At 33.8% G+C, this 19,753-nt stretch overlaps 1 protein-coding gene across 1 annotated transcript in view; it reads left to right on the top strand.

The window, feature by feature from the left end:
* The first annotated feature begins 2,838 nt into the window (after positions 1–2,838).
* LOC144433763 (gamma-aminobutyric acid type B receptor subunit 2-like) overlaps positions 2,839–19,753 on the top strand; it is a 23,545-nt gene continuing 6,630 nt past the window's right edge. Inside the window, exons 1-12 of the mRNA XM_078122126.1 lie at positions 2,839–2,964; positions 3,371–3,508; positions 4,526–4,696; positions 5,552–5,662; positions 7,268–7,333; positions 14,073–14,273; positions 15,360–15,593; positions 16,417–16,480; positions 16,859–16,918; positions 17,394–17,446; positions 18,483–18,596; positions 18,986–19,108. Coding sequence (XP_077978252.1) covers positions 2,839–2,964; positions 3,371–3,508; positions 4,526–4,696; positions 5,552–5,662; positions 7,268–7,333; positions 14,073–14,273; positions 15,360–15,593; positions 16,417–16,480; positions 16,859–16,918; positions 17,394–17,446; positions 18,483–18,596; positions 18,986–19,108 — 1,461 coding nt within the window. The remainder of the gene's footprint in view (positions 2,965–3,370; positions 3,509–4,525; positions 4,697–5,551; positions 5,663–7,267; positions 7,334–14,072; positions 14,274–15,359; positions 15,594–16,416; positions 16,481–16,858; positions 16,919–17,393; positions 17,447–18,482; positions 18,597–18,985; positions 19,109–19,753) is intronic.

Genomic DNA, 19,753 nt, shown 5'->3' with positions numbered 1-19,753 from the left:
GTGTGATCCTGGTACGTACGTACATACAGAAGTTGAGTCGGATATGAGATATGATAGTGATTCGAGTGTTATTACTTGGTCTGTCAGCTGTGTGCGAAGATCAGAAAGTAATATTATCAAGGGTTAATGGATGAATTAATCTATATTAGTAATATATGCAAACGGTATACATCTTTTTTTATGGTCAAGTAATGTGTCTGTGGATAGGTTTTACAATAATTACAACAGCATAATTTTACTTTATCAATCCTCATCAACTTGATTTTCAGATTCATTTATTTTTTTCATTCTCTAACGCATTTCATATTGCATAACGCCAGATAGTCGACAGTGTTATATTACATAGCGCATAGTGGTTTACATTCCATATGCTTGGTAAATACAGTTCTTTATGACAGAATCAATGATTTATAGAGTAAAGGGTAGCTTTCTTATTTGAATTTGTTTTAACATTGAGTAGACATTTGATTCTTGTAAATCTAGATTCACCAATTTCGGCCTCACAAAATTTTCGTTACATTTGCTATATGTGAAATATGTACAAATAATTTCATTTAACATGTAGAATTCTCAACAAAAGTTGATTTAATGAATCAAACGTGCAATAGGATATCAGAGATGTCCAATATTTTGGGCGTCATGGCCTCATTCCCAAATGGAATTGGCTGTCTGTCGTCAACATATTAGAGGTATCGATATTCTATTGCATTGTTGATTGATGAAATTAACTTTTGATCAGAGTGTATACAATGTAAATGAACATGTGAGCATGGGTTCACAAAAACATTATCAGACATGTATTTAGTTATTCAAAATGTATTTTTTTTGGTATCTATGGGCATAGATATGTATTGTATACAGTGTATTTCTGTTATTAGAGTTTTTTTATAATGACTGTAGTGTTATTCACTGCCTATAGTTTGTGACGGTGTCTAGTGTTATCTGGTACTTTCAAGTTTATGATTAGACTCACTCTTGTTCATGGCAGTAGTTCTCCTGCCCTTATCAAAACCTTTCACATAGTATTGTTAGATCTTCACTTAAGTTTTACATGGTACTGTGTTTGATTAATTCAACCTTTATTTAGGCGTTGTATGACAAATAATGCTCAGTACAAAAAAAATAATGTTGATATGTAAGTTTGCAGTTCAAGCTATTTTTACTTTACGCTTTTCTTTCTTTGTAATCTCATAAAATGCATTAATTATACATGTTGTGTCAAACAAGTTTATGTTGCATATCAGAATATTATTGTTTGGTTTGTGAGAAATAACATTTTAAAAAGTGTTTATGATTCTGTCATATCAATGTATGTTAGTTTTTTTGGGGGGATGCATTACACAGAAATATGATACTGCTATCTTTAAGGAACACTGTTGTGAGTTGACTTACTTTTTCCATTCTCTAGCATATTTGATATCGCATAACGCCAGATAGTCGATAGTGTTATATTGCATAGCATAGTGGTTTACATTTCATATGCTCGGTAAATACTTTATGACAGAATCAACGCTTTATAGAGCAAAGCGTAGCTTTCTGATTGGAATGTGTTTTACATTGAGTAAACATTTGAATCTTGTAAATCTGGATTCATCAATTTCAAAACTCTTATGACATGTCTGAGTTATATTACTTTGAATATAAATGACGTGCACTTTTAGCGCTAAAACCAGAGTATAAGTTTTAATGTACTGTGTCATTCCTGCTAAGCATTAACTTCTCGTTCAGAATTTCCCCTTGAATAAATGATAGCGGACTTCATGAAAGGACATTTACGTTGACATATATATCTTTATGTTAGTTTGCAGACTTTCTTACTAAACATTATTATAATTAATAACAAAACGGAAAGACACAGACCCCCCATCCCACCACTCAATTTATTTCTTCGTTTTTTAAAGAGCTATTTCAGTCCATAACTTTGTACGTAATTGATTTCATATTGAATGTAACTATATAATATGCAGTGGTAGCAAGAATAGTGTAGTTAGATTTAATTGATAAGAGCAGAAGATTTATAAGCAAAACACAAATTACATTATACCTGTCTCCAGTATATGGAAAAATATAAAACAAGATAAGAACTAAGGTTTAATGGTTTTATTAGTGAAGTTTTCCCCTCAACATACACGAAAGACATATGCAGACGAAAATCTATTGATATGGAAATACGAACGTATGAATGGATAGAATATAAAATAAACGGTAACCTTTATTGACAATATATAAGGTCTTCTATGGAAATGACTACAGTAACATATTTTTACTAGTTTCGTGCTTTTTGCTAATATAAAGTAAAGATTGGTTATTTTGTTCCCGGCTTCTTCGCATCTTTAGCGCCATTCTCCTTCAATGTAGACGTTGAACAAATAGGCGCACAAATATATTGTTACAAAAATAAAATGCTACATATAAATCGACGAAAACGTCATTAATCTAGTGATAATATCTAAGCTGGTGATTTTATGCAAACTTTAGAACGAATGTCGACGAAAATATATTTATATGCAAATGCAGTTTGAAAATATGAATCAACGAAAACCTCATTTACCTATTGATAATATTTAAAGTCGATGGAATGTTAACGTATGCAAATTTGAGAACGAATATCTACGAAAATCTGTTGCCATATATATGCAAATACAGTGTGACGTATATGAATCGACGAAAGTGAACTTAGGCAAATTGTAGTATGAATGCAGATGAAAACCTATTATTATTCTATACGTGGGCAGGCGATAAATGAAGGAAAACCTCATTAACCTATTGGCAACATTTAACGTCTTTGACGAAGTCCACGAATGGAAGTTAGCATGAAATAGAGAAACAAGTAATGGTATGATATGGTTGCGTAGCCGTGCTGCTCAACAACAACCTGGGGATAATCATCCAAGCTCGTTGAATTCAAAGTATAACTTTGTTCTACTACGTTTACTCTCCACTTTCACCTCGGACAAATCACAGGCAAGGAAGTGTGTGGACAAATAAAGTTGCCATACAAGTGTCAGATCAATGGAACAAAGTGGAACATTAATGGTACCATTACTTGAAACTAATCGTTTTTTCAGTTTCACTTTGAAAATAACCAGGCTAGACAACCGACCAATGCATGTCAAATGAGGGGTAACTATTTATCGTCGCGAATATTTTGATATTTTATTATAATGAGTTGTACTTTCTAACTATTAGACGTTAAAATAACAGATGTTAGAGGAGTCTCTTTTCAATATCTATGTTTAAATACCGTTACTTTAAGGAAAAGTAACTTGGAGTAACTTGGATTCTAAGTATTGCTTGGATTTTAAAGTAATGCTCTTTCAAGGATGCTAACGAGTCAAACCAATTCAAACGATGTTTTGTATTGTTTTAGACCGAGCAAGGAGAAGCCCTCCAGATATTGTATGACTTTATATATGAGAAACCCCAACTCCTGGTGTTGTTTGCTGCTACAAACTCCATGGTGACACAACCTGTTTGTGAAGTAGCATCTTTCTACAATTTAGTGCAGGTCAGTGAAATAATTGTATATTTTTCAATACTTTTTAATGATATACTAGGAGTAGTTAATAACATGTTACAATATCAATCATTAGATGGAGAGTACAAAATGTTGGTGTGTTGTTCTTGGTAACGGAGAGGTGTAGGAATTGGTTCAATCCATGTGTGCACCTTGGTACTTGGTACAAAGTTGACATTCTGCATTGCCCACATGTACATTCGTTTCACTACTTTCGAGTTTGATTGAACGGCAGACAATGTTTTCATAAAGTCAACCATCTGTACACTATTTCAAAACTATACTATATATAAAAAAAATCATGAAAACATCTACGTGTGAGCGTACTATGCAATGAGATGAAGGAGGCCGTTTGACTACTAAATAAGTCATAAGATAATTACTCGAATGACTGCTATAACTGTCTGAATTGTAAAGTTTAATGCAGCAACTATGCGCATGTCTTCCATTAAGTTTTGTAAGTATATAGTACTATATTAAAAAATGACCTGGCAAGGACATTGCAGAAAGGAAATTTCCAAGTTTAACACATCATAGCAGAATCGTAATTCCCACTTAATTCCTTCTCTATCGCGAGCACGTTTATACAAGTGTGATTTAAATATTTATAATTTCATTCAAATTATAAAGAATGACATAAATTAATATCTACCTCTATATAGAAACTACCTCTATATATGAAAAGAGGTGGCGTGGAAACGAATTAAAGATTAGCCGCAAGAATGACTTAGGAATGGTTTGATTTGTGATATTTGATTGTATTTCGACATTTTGATATGCGAATAATTCATTAGAGTTTACAGTGATAGTTCACTGGCCAGAGTTATTAATTTCCCTGTACACTATACGTATTGTTTGTTGCTTTTCATGAACTAGGATTTATCACTGCAAGATTAATAATGTTGAAGTAGTTGAATATCTTTAAATCACTCAAATTAATTGAGCTATCATACTGCTTTCAACCCAAGATAAACTGCAGTGAGACTTTTAAATGTTGATTCCCTATAGATATCCGGAACGGCGTCATCACCTGGACTCTCCGATAAGACACGGTATCCACTCTTTCTACGTACGACTCCCACAGACGCAATATTAGTACCTGCCTGGGAGGCCTTGTTTCGTCATTTCAGCTGGAAGCGGATTGGAATTATTTTTGAAAATGTAGAGATATTTTCTCTTGTAAGTAAACAGACAAATTCAGTTGGGTAGAATTGGCTGAGAGAGATCAATTTATGACAAATTCCATTAATATTTTGGATCAACTTTTAGATCAAATTGCAAATACAGGTTTTATAAATGCTAGCTTGGAAAATGACTGCCATGGGTTCACTAAAATACAATATATACATTTCATAGTGCACAGTGCTCACTCGAAGTTATACGAATTTCAACGGAAAATACGGAATTTGTGGCATTGGTTCTGCAATGCTGGAAATATAAGTCAAAACCTAGATAATAACGATAACTTTCCCGAGTTCTTTCTTAAATTAATACTGTAGAGGTATAATTATATTGTTCTCCAATAGCTTTATTAAATCATTCATATACATTAAGTTTTTACCAATACTCATTTGCGCCTCGAAGTGGCATGGCGTTCAAAACACTCTTTTTCTCAAAACATCTTTTTTACAATTGTCAAACATTTTTATTCTCCCCAAATGAAAAAAAAATGAACATTCAGACATTCTATGATAGGCGCATACAAAAAACTCAAATATTGATATTGCATCTTCTCAGAGATGTTCAGTATTACGTGTATATTCACATCTATATAGCATATAGCATATATGTATATATGTATAGCAGAGAATTCAATCAACACTGAAAAACAATATGACATTTTTTTTAAAAGTAAAGCTAGATACCCTAGACATTTACCACCGACAATCACTCCCTAGGGTTTCTCTACTTTAGCTAATTTGTTATCGACACTTTAAACTTTTAATTACATTTCTTGGAATCTATATATCTCAGTAATGTTGTCTTTCTCTTTACGAGTTCTTACATTTCACAATGTTCATTTTCACCATTCAGCTGATGAAGGACTTAGTGGTACTATTTGGAAAACGAGATGGCTATGAACTTTTGACGGTCGAACATGTCGAAAGTGGTGAACAGCCAGTTGCTCAATTGCAGAGTTTGCAGGTATGCGTGGTCCTTTGATATTTCTTTTGAATGATGAGTAAAGTAAACATTTGATACGTAAAAGATATCGCCATTATTCCAAAAAAGAAGAAGACATGATTACAACTTCCTATTCTAGATAGTATAGAGGTTGTAATCTAATACTGTAATACTGATTGCCTGTAAATTTATAAAAAGCGAATGTAATTAACGTGCTGAAATTGTAAAGTTGTGAAGTATCTCATTACATTAGAGCAACGGATGTAAAAGTGCAAGCATAGTGATCATAACCTAAAATCTAAAATTTGACAGACACACTCTCAAACACATGTACACATGTACATAAATACACACACAGACACTCACAGACATACACATACACCCACAAATACGCACAGGCACACGTACACCATCGATCGATCGATCGATCGATCCATCCATCCATCCATCCTTCCATCCATCGCGTGCATGCACGCACGCACGCACACATACATACACGAATAAATAACTAAATAAATAAGTTCATACATACATACATACATACATACATACATACATACATACACAACATATATACTTATCTCAAATATATATCGAAACTACCAATACCATGATGTATTTTTCAAAAGGTCATTAGTCAGATCTATGTAAATTTCTTCCTTGTCCATGTTTTGTTCCATATGAACAATCTTTTGTTGTTGAATCCAAAAATCCGTACGTACGGATGTTTGTTCAGATGCAAATAGTTACTGTTCTTCTAGACATATCAGGTGCTATCCGATATCACATATATAATTAAATTACTCTAAGTAGATTTTTTGGAACTCTGTCATACTACATCAACCTAAGTTTAATGCATTTGCGGACAATACTGTATCTATTTAATGTGTTGGTTTCTTTCATTTCATTGGCCCCAAATATAAGGTACAGTTCATTGAGTTTCTTAAGAAATTGAACTTAGTCGACGCAAAGATTCAGCGTTTTATTGTTTACCTTTATTTTTTTACAATAACGACACAATTTATCATTTCAAATTTCAGTCCATCGTCAAACAAAGGAAAATTTCTTCCGCGGAAAAAATAACATCGTTATTAGACTAGATTAAACGCGCAACTAGTTTTAATGATATTCAGCTTGCAACAAATAGTTATTTCATGGCGATTCCATGTTTATTTGTTTCGATTATGGAACAGATTGTGTTTTGTACGTTGATTCGTAATCACCATGAACAGGAGCACTAGATCTGTCAAAACTTGAAAGTTCAAGGTGCGTCTGGAAAGTGTAGCTAATTATACCACATCGTTGCTCAATGGTTTCAAAAAAACAATATATGCCTTGTAAGATGTCATTAAAATACAATATATATATATGCTGCTTTACGTCAACGCTTTTGGTATTGTAATATATTTAAATGTAAAGGGACATTCATTCGCACCATTAGACCGTGTATCTGCTCGTGTAAACTGGCTTACGATATACGACCAGGAGCGAAAACGACACAACTCAAGCGACGAGCTAAGACAGATTTGTTAGGCGTATATGATATTGATGGATAGCCTGCCGAATAGTCAACTTCGCAATTTAAGTACCTATTAGTTATAATCACATGAAATTTTTGCCTTACAGAATCACGATGCCAGAATTATCATCGCCTTGGCATATGAAGAAATGTCTAGACAAATTATTTGCCAGGTACTGTTTTCAGTGGTCCTGCAGATAAGTTTTAAAAAAATGTTCACTTTTTGATAAAAGTACCTAATGTGGTGTGAAGGAAGAGTATAACCTACAAATTCAAATTAGCTATAACAATAAACATAAATTAAAAATGGCCGCCATTTTAAAGATGACCGGCATTCGTAATGCTTACTACACGATAGTTTGCTATAAAAATGATTATTTTTGTGATAATTACGCCAAATTTAGTATGAAATTAGAGTTCGACCTACTGATTAAAATAAGAATGGATCAACTTGCAACAATTAAAAACCGCTGCCATTTCCGAGATGGCCGCCATGAGTATTTAATATTTTATAGTTGATCTATGATTGTAAAATAAAGTCACCACATTTGGAAGGAATGTTAATATCAATCATCTTGTTGTTGTATATCTTGGGCTTTGAAAACCTTTGTTTCTTTCGAAATCATAGCAAAATGCATAACTATCATTTCGACATACAATTCTATAGTATATTCAGAGAAAAGGGAAGAATGATTATATACTCTTGCCATACGAAAATTTAATGGACCAACAACTAGCCTTATGCAAACCAAATAGCAACACATTTTAGAAAGTAAACAATAACATTTGTGTCCAGAAGTCACAAAGCATTAAGAATTAAAAGTAATCACCTTCTGAGAAACAAAATTAGACTTACTCCTATGTATACTTGTATCAAATATCAAAGCAAACTAAAAATGTGGTGACAGAGAAATCAGAAACATCTCTCAAAACTAAATATTTGTAAAAAGATCACCCAAAAAGAAAATGAAAGGCACGATAATTCCAAGGTGAGGTGTGCATAGATTGAACCCTAGGCTATCAAAATATCAAATTTGGAAAGTGACAGGTTTCAGAGTTAAGAATATCTGATATACAGCATGCCGATATTCCCATAAAGACGTCGGATAGACATAATGGCGACTTGGTGACGAACAACTAATCATCTCTCATAGCTTGCACTGTTCTTAGCCTTGGCGCTGAAGAAAACTGTATCCATTTTGTATTAAGAAACACCAACATGATATTATGTAGTGTGACGGAATGAGTCTCCACCTCGTAAGATTTCTTTAGTAATTTGTCTACATAGTAATTATTGTTTACTATAGTTTCGACCCAAAATATGCTACGTAGGACAACTGTACTATTAACTAGTACTTTGGTACAGAGGCTGGTTCATTTATGCTATTTCTGGACCAATCCGGACGAATTACGTCATCTCCGTACAGTTCGCAGCATTGTAGTCAGTTCGAGCGGGAAATACCAAGTTTACATGCCTTGTAGTCGTACAGAGAGTTTAGCGTGAACCGTTGAGTATAGTAGCGCGGACAAGTTTGCTGTAAGGTCCGGGGTTAGTTGTAGTATGCGGGCCGTAGTATATACGATCTGGTACATATTACAAGCCTTTGAACTGTACTGATTTGGTGACGCAGAATAAAGTCCGGTTGATGTGTTGCATTGAAGACGAATTTGTTAAAGTTTTATTCACATCCTGTGGGAAGTTAACCTCATGGCTAGGACGCGACCCAATTCAACTCACTAGAACACAAGATAAATGTGTACAGATACATTTTTGTATGTCTATAGCCGATGGTCTGATCGACTGTTAATAGATAGTGATAGCATTTAAGGTGCTGATTTATATACGATCATTATTGAATTATCAGATTTGCATACACAGCAAATATGCCGTGAAATTGCAATTCATAATTAAATTGCTAGTGATAATAATGCTAGTAGTAATTAATGCTAAGTGTTAATTAATCATCACATTCATCTGGAATTTCGTGGTCTCCAAAATTCTTATTATTTGTCTTTATACGAAATGTGCCCTTAATGAAAATTATGGGACTTGTAGCTTGAATTCTATCACCATGCCAATTTTGGTACTTTTGTCCCGCTTCTTTAATGGCTCCACTATTAAGGACAAGACGAGCTATCAGTTTTTTATCATAAAATGAGCATTCTTTTCATCTGAAGTTACTAAGCAAGTTCTGCATGGCAACAATCTCGAAAATCTCAGCTATTTCATAATTTATGCAAACTGTTATATCTCTAATGGTAGTAGATAATTACAGTATGCCGTTTTTTGCCTAAATTATAAAATGAAACACTTCTTTACTCAACTATTGAAACAATTTTGCTTTGAAAAATGACGCAATTTTAATTTATTCAAGTGGTCCATGTCAAATAATGACAAGGTGACATCTCCATTCCTATCCAATGGTCACAGTGGTGAAATTATTTTACAATGTATACCTGTTGAATAGATCTACTGTAAAATATTCAAAATGAATGGCGGCCATTTTGAAAATTACGGCCACTTACAATTCTAGCAAATGAATCAATTCTCGTATTTAATCAGTAGGTCAAACACTACCTTTATACTAAATTTGGTGCAATTATTTACAGTAAACTATTCTGAAGTAAGCATTATGAATGGTGACCATCTGCAAAATTAAGGTCATTTTTACCTCCCGTAAGGATACGGGAGGTATTAAAATACGAATGTCTGTCCATGTGTCTGTCTGTCTGTCTGTCCGTGTATGTGTCTGTGTCATCATTTTCTAAAGTTCAGCTGGCTCAATTGTAATGAAATTTGGAATATATAATCTTTGGGGTAATAGCTAGACCTGAATAGGTTTTGAGCCAGATCGATTAATGTTTAATTAGAGAAATTTGCATATTAATGAAATCAAATAATTAAGCAATATCTTAAGACTCCATACTTCAATTTCAATAAAACTTAGTATATTCATCAAACATAAGAAAATACATTTGTTCATGTACTTTAAACTGTTAAGACAGTATGAATTAATATAATTATGCTATATTAATTTGAGTAAACTTGGAAGGCTGCCCTCAGTAGCCGGTCGCTGTCAATGGTTTTATGATATTGCATCTCGTCTGACCAAATTAGCGCGTCGAGCGGACCAAATCCGAAACGTTAGGTGAGTATACAAATACTACATATTTTTTAGATCTTCCCTTTGGCTCTAGTGTCTACTTTTCAATTGAGTTATACCTTTACGAAGTTCAATTCCGTGAGAGAATGCAATGAAGACAAATGCGTATGCATGAAGTGTAATATGGCAAGATGGCGTCCATTCGAACATGTCAACTGTATTATATTGTAGGTAGCGTTTGCTTCGGGCTTCTTCTTCTGTGTTTGTGACATTGAATTCGGCGTGAACCAAATCCTACAATTCCTACAATGTAAACGCAAATAGAAGCGATTCACATCTGAATTGAAAAGTTGAGTGGGTTTTCAGCTAAATTAAGCCTTACTTGTCAAATTTGAATACTGTATAACACATCGTATGCAAAACGTTTCACCACTTTCATGTGCCGTCTTGGATAGTTTAGAAACTACGAAATATTATCATTACTTATACACGTGATTGGTTACTTATTAATAGACGTGATTACAAAAGGTCTCCATCAATAGCACGGCCGTTCCGGTGAAGCCTCTTCCTTCATGGCCGAAACGATAAAAAAATACACCACATCTCTGGACCCATGTCACCATTTAATCTCACTCGAACTGAAACCTTTTTTTTCAGCTTCGTTACCGGATCGAACACATTACGTGAACTTACAGTTCACTTCATGCTCTTCGAAGATTCATTTGAGGTTAACCATGGCTCACACGTACACATCGTTCAGAAATAAAAATTATCATGGTGTATACCAAGTTCATAGTTCTCTTCAGGAACACAAATTTGTTTATACCATAGTTTTTTAGTTTAATTTTAATAATTGGTGGTTCCCTTACGGGAGGCGCTCAGTTTACATCTGGTAAATTATGCAAGTGGGTCTACAGCTAATTTTAATAAATAGGTTGAACCAGTACACCGTATCTTGTTCTATTTTGAAAAAAGTGAACACTTCCACCAGAATATACTGCACATCCCCATAACATTTTTTTGGAAAATTATAACAAATGTGTACACAAAACCTGCCGTAGCTAGTTATTTTATTAGTATTATATCAAAAGTCAAATGTATTATATATAATCTCCCGGTATTCCAAATGAGTGTTACGTCATCGAGGAAGAATGATCGAGGACGAATGATTCCCCTCATGTCGGCAGTATCCCTCCTCGCTCGGGATACCGACATAGCAGAATCATGAGTCCGAGATGATGTAGCACGAATGAGAAATACCGGGAGATTATTTATTTATTATGTGCATAGACCCACTATTTTTTCTATTATAATGCTTATTTTAAATTAAAATATTGATTTCTCAAACTTAGACTCAACGCGAATTAATTTTATGAAGTGATAAAATACTTCAGTGCTCAGCTGTTATGTTCATTCAGTTTTCAGAGTAGGGAACATTTTGCCAACGACGGGACGTTTGTCAAGAGCAGTGATTAATGCTTTGACAAAATATAGACACTTTAATTTCATCGGAAAGAAAATGAGACACATCAAGAGACTGACTAAATAACGAACGGATGCCTACACCAGTTATGCATAGAATTCAGCTCAGAGTCATACGCTAAAACATCAACCCTGGCAAGTTGAAATGTGGAAAACATTGTGAAATCTTCAAAAACACATTGTCAAAAGTCGTTCAAAAATTCAATCAATAGTTGAATTTAACGGACAGCGATTTCACTTCGTTGCGCAACTATCAGTGGAAGTTTTTACGATGTTGATGTTAGCATGTCTACATGCATTAGTGTCTGTACGAAAGACGATAGATGTGTCCAAAGGAGGTGTATTTGTTCACTATTTATACTGATGATGATGATGATGGTTGATGTTCGGCAATCCATGAATAACAAGGAAACCATATTTTCAAACACTAACAACATCGTAACTCTACAGGTTGATGATGTTTACAAATAAGTAAAATTAGTTTCGACCACATTACTATACTGTGACGTCAAAGTATAGTAATATGACATGCATATGGACTTCCTGTTGCTATACTTTGACGTCACATCCTGGGAATATGAGGGTCTATGTATATAATAATCAATGTTATGCATATAGTTGAAAATTGTTATTAGTAAAACGAGTTTGCTGTTACGTTATGTGTACGCGATGGTTTAATACATTTTCTGTGTGTGTTAAGATGTCATGAATTAGGACATACCTTAGAGGATGAGAATATCCCGCTGAGAGACATTATTGAAATCAGCAAACATGTGACCAATTTATTCCAAGAAATGCCCAGCCGTCATTACCACAGAGCCATTCCAGAATTAACATAACAATTGACCTTTAAAACCGTGCAAGCAAACATAATATAATTTGTATGATTATTAGCTTTGTCTAAGCTAAATAATGTTTAAGGATGTTAACATAAACTTAACGAATGTCAAGAAGGAACTCATTACCCATCAATTCCCAATCTTTAAGAATATCGAAGACAGTTGCTGTTATTGATGCGTAATCACATCATCATTCCCCCATGGTATTATTCCCGTCTGATGGCGCCAGTATTGACGACTTCATGTTAAGCCTACGGCATCTAATGAGTTGAAATTGCGATAACGAAGTCTGCTTCATTTGAACATCACACAAAGTGTCCTATCCCGGTAGACCAGTTATCTACCTGGGTAATAATTGTGATCAGATATTTCCACATGTAATTGTTTTTATCTGCTAGATGTATTCGAGTATTGGTGGAATAAAACAGTGAGTGTCATCCACGTCACAAATTTGTTATCGTTTTTCTCTTCAAAACGCCTTTTCTTTAAGGGCCCAATGATTGCATCTACAACTTTAAAGTACACTGCAATCATCCTCAAGGAATAGGTGCCAGAATTCGTTAAACCCAGCTTTTTAACATAGCGAACGATTACTGTTTATGCACTAAACCAATTTTACATTCATTACAAGGAATCCAATTGTTCCTCGATGGTATTACTATTTTCATGTCACCAAAATAATACGTCCATGGTAAGCAAAAGGACTTATGTAAAATTAGAATGAGCTTGAACGAACGAACTAGTAGCAACTATGGAAAAATAGATATATTTGCAGTGTACAAGAGCCAAGATAAACATAATATAATATTATTTTGTTAGATGTTGAACGTGCTTCAGTCATAAACCGCAGGCGAGATAGCACACTTTAAATATGCATTATTAACTTAGTGACATATAAAGGGACTATTTCCTCTTAAAGGTATTATAAATAAAGTAACATGGAATAAAATATTTAGAAAACACTCTCGTGTAGAGCCTGATCAGTAGATTTGCGTTTGTTGGACAGAGAATGTATAAAATCGTATTGGTGATATCTTTTTGTTGGGATATTTATTTGTTTTAAATATTGTAAAGATATAACATATTTCTTTTGATTAGTTTTGGATTACAGTCCAAATCATTCTTTAGAACTTAATATGGAAACAATGCAATGCAATAGACTAACGTCTGTCATAGTAACAAAACTTTATTTCTCTTCATATGACACTTTTCTCTAATTCCAGTACTATTATCGTATCTTTAATCGCAACACAATATTTTACGAGATACCCCTTGCAGATATTCGAAATTGATGCATGAATTAATTTTTCGAAAGAAGCAATTCTATCTCTAATTCATGTAATTGCTTACGAATTTTCTTTGGCCTTACAAACATATGCAACCGAGTTTCTAGACATCCAAATATACAACCGTACAGAATTCATTTGTTTGCGCATTGCTTTGTTGATCTTCTTGTTTGAGGGAACATGTTTATGCTAAACCTACAGGCCTATCAAAACGACCAGGTTGCCCCAAAACATGTGTGGCTACTGCTTGGCTGGCTGAATAAAGATTGGCATCTCCAACGCCACGAGGAGAATGACATAACATGTACCAATGAGGAGATGAAAGAAGCATTGGTTGGGCACATTAGTATTAAGGGTTCTTCATACATAGATAACTTTAACGATGTGGATTTCTATGGAGTGGTGAGTAGAATTATCAGAGATAATTTTAGAAGTGATATAAAATGAGTTTATAAGCTATTCGACACTGGTGAAAACACTTACTTAAGCAATAATCAAGCTATACGAGTATGTTATTAATGTCGATGCACGACTTTGATGACCTTGAAATAATATTCTGGTGTTGCTGCCACACTTGATAGCCTAATTGCGGCGGTGTCCTTGGTGATGCATTATAGATGTGTTATGTCACTAATCCGTTTATGTACTGTTCCCGATTACTAATTTTTAGTTCTGCCAAATGTAAGTGAACGTTAAATGTATTCAACAAGTGTCTTTACATGTTTCATTAAAAAAAGCAACAACCAACAAAAACCTATAACCCAACGTGTGTCCCTTAAATGATAAAAACTGAGAGTGACATTCATCATGAAATCTTCAATTTCTAATGGTGTGGATGAATTCTGACCAATTCTGCTTAGTTTCATTATCTTCAGGATGCTGTCTTTATCTTTAGGCGTGGTATGCACTATGGTATTATGTTCATTTACATATTTCCATCGGACTGTCTGTGTAATTCAGTTTGTAATAAATACATAAGATTCGAAATAATGAGATAGTAAAAGTTGGTAAAGCCAATTATTGATAAACACATTGCTATTGTTTATCGATTAATATATTCAATTCTTTCAATTTGGAAAAACAGTAGAAACAAAATAGAAAAAAAATTTGCAGCTGAAATTCTCAGCCTTTAAACATCATTTCAGAATAGCTAAATGGATTGTATTCAAAACAATCAAAGAATCCTTATTTTATAATTATTTATCTACTGGCCATGGGATGACATGTTAAACTGAAAGTGATAATATGACACATTTCAGTGTTCATTAAGTATTACATGTGTTTCATCTCTTCTAAGTAATGTGTCCATTTTATTCCTAGTGGGGTATGAATTAGTCAGGAAATGATTTACGTTGTTTCATTTACATTCACGTGTACTATTTGCTTTTGAAGTAGAATGGGAAATATAGTAATCTACATGTAATAATTTGGCTTCATGTTTTATTTATAGATAATATAGGCTTTTGGTTCTTGTTTTGTTTATTTTAGAAACCGGATACAGATGATGTGGCTATCTACGAGTATATGAAAACAACGTTTGGCGATTATGCTGGATATGCTTACGATGCCATTGTTACCATTGCTCTCGCTCTGAATCAGTCTGAGGAGATTTTGGCACAGATGGAGTCACCGAAATATTTGACAGACTTCAATTATGATGATGCCGTCATGGCAGGAGTGCTCAAGAATTCAATTAATGCCATTAAGTTCGTTGGGGTCACAGTATGTAGAGTTGAACTACTCTGTTCCCTTCAAGCTTTTTCTCTTTTTAGAAAATTTGTGCTCGAACACAACTCTAAATCAAGATCGTTGTACTGTTGTATATCAAAAGTGACCATTGGACTATGTAATAGAAAACCCCTTTTTAAAAAGATAGACTCAATCATATGTATCAAATAGTGTTTTATCGGATTAATTATTTTTGACTTTGTTCTACTGACCGCCCTCAACCGGTGACCCTCCTCGTACCCACTCACCATGAAAAAGACTAATTACATGGTGAGTGGAGGGTGGATGAAGGGTCAGTGGTTGAGGGCGCGCAGTAGAACAAACTCATGAATAATTAATACGTTTATTAAGGTAGCCATAGTAAAGCTGGTTTATTAAACCCCGCAAATGAAGAGGTTAAAATTGATTCAGAAAAAAACACCAGTTTTCCATATCATTACTTTGTTACGTGACACTTTGTATGGAACAGATATTTTTAAACGGTCAAAAAAGGGAAGAAAAAGTCTAATAAACAATTTTTTAAAGAAAGAAATTTAACATAAAAACAACAAGTATTTGTAAACAAATATGATTAGTTCCAAGACCCTTTGGTTGAACTATACATTTATTAGAGTTTAATAAATATAATGTTTTGAGCGAAATATGACATTGTAGATACAGTAATATGATATCCAATTTTAAAATTGTGGAATAATTAATAATTCAAGGAATCTCCGGAAAGGACACTTTATGCAACCGAGTACGCCTCAAGTAATATCATTTGCTAACTACTATTCTGATTTTGCATTTTATTCCTGAATGTCATCAATTTCTTCAGGGGATGATTAAACTTACAGAGACGGGCGACAGAATGTCGGAAGTAATCATTGAACAAATGCAAGGTATTTACGAGTAAATCAACTTGAATAAAGTTAAACATAAACTCCAAATTGGATTTTTTTTTTGTGATATCAACTGAATGCATCACATAGTCTTATTAACCCAACAAAAACACTGTTATTTTGCTACATTAATGCGCAAATGATCAAGTTGACTGTGGTATTGGTTGTCTATAAAAACAAAACAATATGTTGTCTTTTTTTATGGGCCCCCTGTTGTGAAGTGTCTAGGATTCGAACATATATAAATTAGTTTTACAAGACTCCCTCCAGACGTCTTCTTTTCTGAAGACATGTTATGTATTTTAAGTGTAATTTACTGAAAATCAGCAAAACATGTTGACCTCACATATAAATTCAATAACATTTGGTGATTTTCAGATGATAACTTGGTAGAAACTGGGCGCTATGATATGAGCAACGACGCATTTACCTGGGATGGTGAGAACAGTTTTCGTTGGAAATGTAAGCATCTGAATATTGATAACAACATCTTGTCTGCTATTCATAGGACTTGAGAAAAATACAGCATAGTCTTCTTTATATGACTTGGAATATTTGTTGACATAATAATTCTTTTGATATTGAATATTAAGTTAGACTGTTTGGCAGTGAAACTACCTTGGTTTACAAAAAATCTACTCGCAAACCATCTTACAAACTATAGTAATATAAAAAGAGTTAATCAAATTATACAATGCCTATGTGACGAAAACAACATGTCGGGAATACTCAAAACTGAAAACCAAATGAATAGCTTTTCCAGCTGGCACCCTTACTTTCCAAATAATTATGTTACTGAGATTACATTAAATATATGCAGGAAACATCATTAATTCGTATCGTTTGATTTGATTGCAATATATACTCACTATATTGCATAATTTGATTAAAATGTCTTCATTTTCAATTAGAGATAAAGAAGGAAAAAGAAGGAAAGGATTTTCATTCTTACTTCTTACAGGGAATGTTAGTCCAGCCGATGGAGTCAAGTTAATTTACATGTACACCCTACCATCGCATGAAGTTCGCATTGTCGTGCTTACTTTGGCGAGTATTGGGATCCTGTTTGCCTTGATTTGTTTGTCACTGAATATTGCCTGCAGGAACACGAAGTAAGTTCTTCCGAATAGATTGGCTTCACGTCATATATATTTCAATAAGCGTGATAGACCTTAGTGCAAACATAGAGCTTGAAATAATCCTGTAATTCTTGCTATATTGGGAATATCGTTTTCAAAAACTACGTTAAACATCATGTTTCATGTTGTCGATTGTTTGTATGCAGAATAATCAAGATTTCAAGCCCATTCTTAAACAACTTTATCGTGATTGGTTGTCTGCACATGTATGTATTGGTAATTTTATATGGAATAGATACATCGACCATGTCATCAATGGCATTCATAATTCATTGTCACGTAAGTTATTAAGTCACGATTGCTTACATACATTCATAAATACATACATACATGTGTGCGTCCACACGTACATACGTATACACTCGTTCGTTATGCATTTCTTTCTACATACATACATACATACATACATACATACATACATACATACATACCTGCCTGCCTGCCTACCTACCTACATACATATTCACATTTATACATACATACATACATACATACATACATACATATTCACATTTACGTTTTTTATATTTGTTACATATAGTGATTATGCATATATGTTTCCATTTTTGTCATATATGTCAGAAGATATGCTTTATTTTGAATATATCTAAACGATAAGAAGGCATATGTTAAAACATATCGATAGACCCAACATTTCTCCATTTAAACACAATGTCTTAAAACCGACTTGCATTTATACAGTACATAAACTATTAGCAATCTGCAAATAGTCAACGACGACAAGAAAAAACAAAAACAGAACCACAATAAAATTACCATAGAAAAATTATTATTTATATTCAATGTTGCATAATGTTGTATTTGTAAAGATATGAAACGCTTTAATTTTTTTTTAATTCAAGGCACGACCCATTCTGCTATCGGTTGGTATATCGTTTGCATTTGGTGCTCTCTTCGTAAAGACTTACAGAATATACGCCATCTTTAAGATTGCTATGAAGAGATTCAAATCAATTGTAAGTAAATTATATAAATGTCCATTACTTGCTATTGTTTATTTTTCTAGTGATAAAATTTGCTGATTCATGAAATTTTATGTAGAGAGCTTTTTAGAAAAGGAACATTGTCCATTCGATTGGGAAAGTCGATAAAACGTTGCAAGTAATGATTCGTACAAACATTCTTTGATTCAGAAGTAAAGTTAAAACAGACGTTTCTACAAACAGAATATTTATCGATGTTTATATGATGCGGACTGCCACTATTTGAAATGACACTAAAATGTAATGTTTGACATTTTCTTTAACTTTCAATGTATGAATATACATACGTCATAAACATACATGTCTGATAACTGTGCATTAATGTTACCGTCTACGTAACAATGCACTTTGATTCATTTCAGCACGTTAGTGACCATCGACTTGTCATAGGAGTGGTTGCCATGGTTGCAATTGATGGTCTTATTTCGATTTGCTGGATTGTTACTGACACAATGTCAAGTGCACTTCGCCAATTGCAAACACGGGTATGATTATATTATTTCGAAATAGTTAAAACCCATTTTTTCCATTAGGGAAGGATTTTCCTGTATGCATATATGTGAGACTGAATTGTTGGTTATCATGTTGTTCAAGGTTTATCTAGGGTTCCTGACCGTGTTAATGTTCGTCCTTGATGTGGTTGTCCGTGTGTTTGTATGGTTTTACAGTACCGATTTTGCCTCCGCACGTGTTCTGAGCGCAACGAGGAATTCACGTTCATTTGCCGTAAGGTTGACCTACTTTACTGCCTTCTACTTCTACTTCTATACCGGGTAAACTTAAAAAAAAGATTAGCTGGCGGCGTCCTTTAGTTCTCATCGGCATTCAGGTACGATCTATATATGAGATCGGTGGTATCAATGCTGGGTAGGGCAGGTTTGAAACTGTCTATTGTATTTGATTGTTGAATGGACAGTGGTACTAATTTCCATTCTAGAAGTTTTCGAGGAATAATTGAATATTTATTGAAGCTTTTTCTTGGCAACTAGGAAAGAACCAGGTACACTTCCACTGGTAGAACGTGATCACGCTTCTGGCTTTCGCACATTGAACTTTAGTATAATTTATTGACAGTGAAATTTAAGGTATTTTTCAGACATTCGTTACAATATACCTCAGAAGATATCTAA

Source organism: Glandiceps talaboti, chromosome 4, assembly GCF_964340395.1.
Source record: "Glandiceps talaboti chromosome 4, keGlaTala1.1, whole genome shotgun sequence".
Lineage (NCBI taxonomy): Eukaryota > Metazoa > Hemichordata > Enteropneusta > Spengelidae > Glandiceps > Glandiceps talaboti.
The sequence above is the reverse complement of the archived record's forward strand: the minus strand, read 5'-3'. Positions and strand labels throughout refer to the sequence as shown.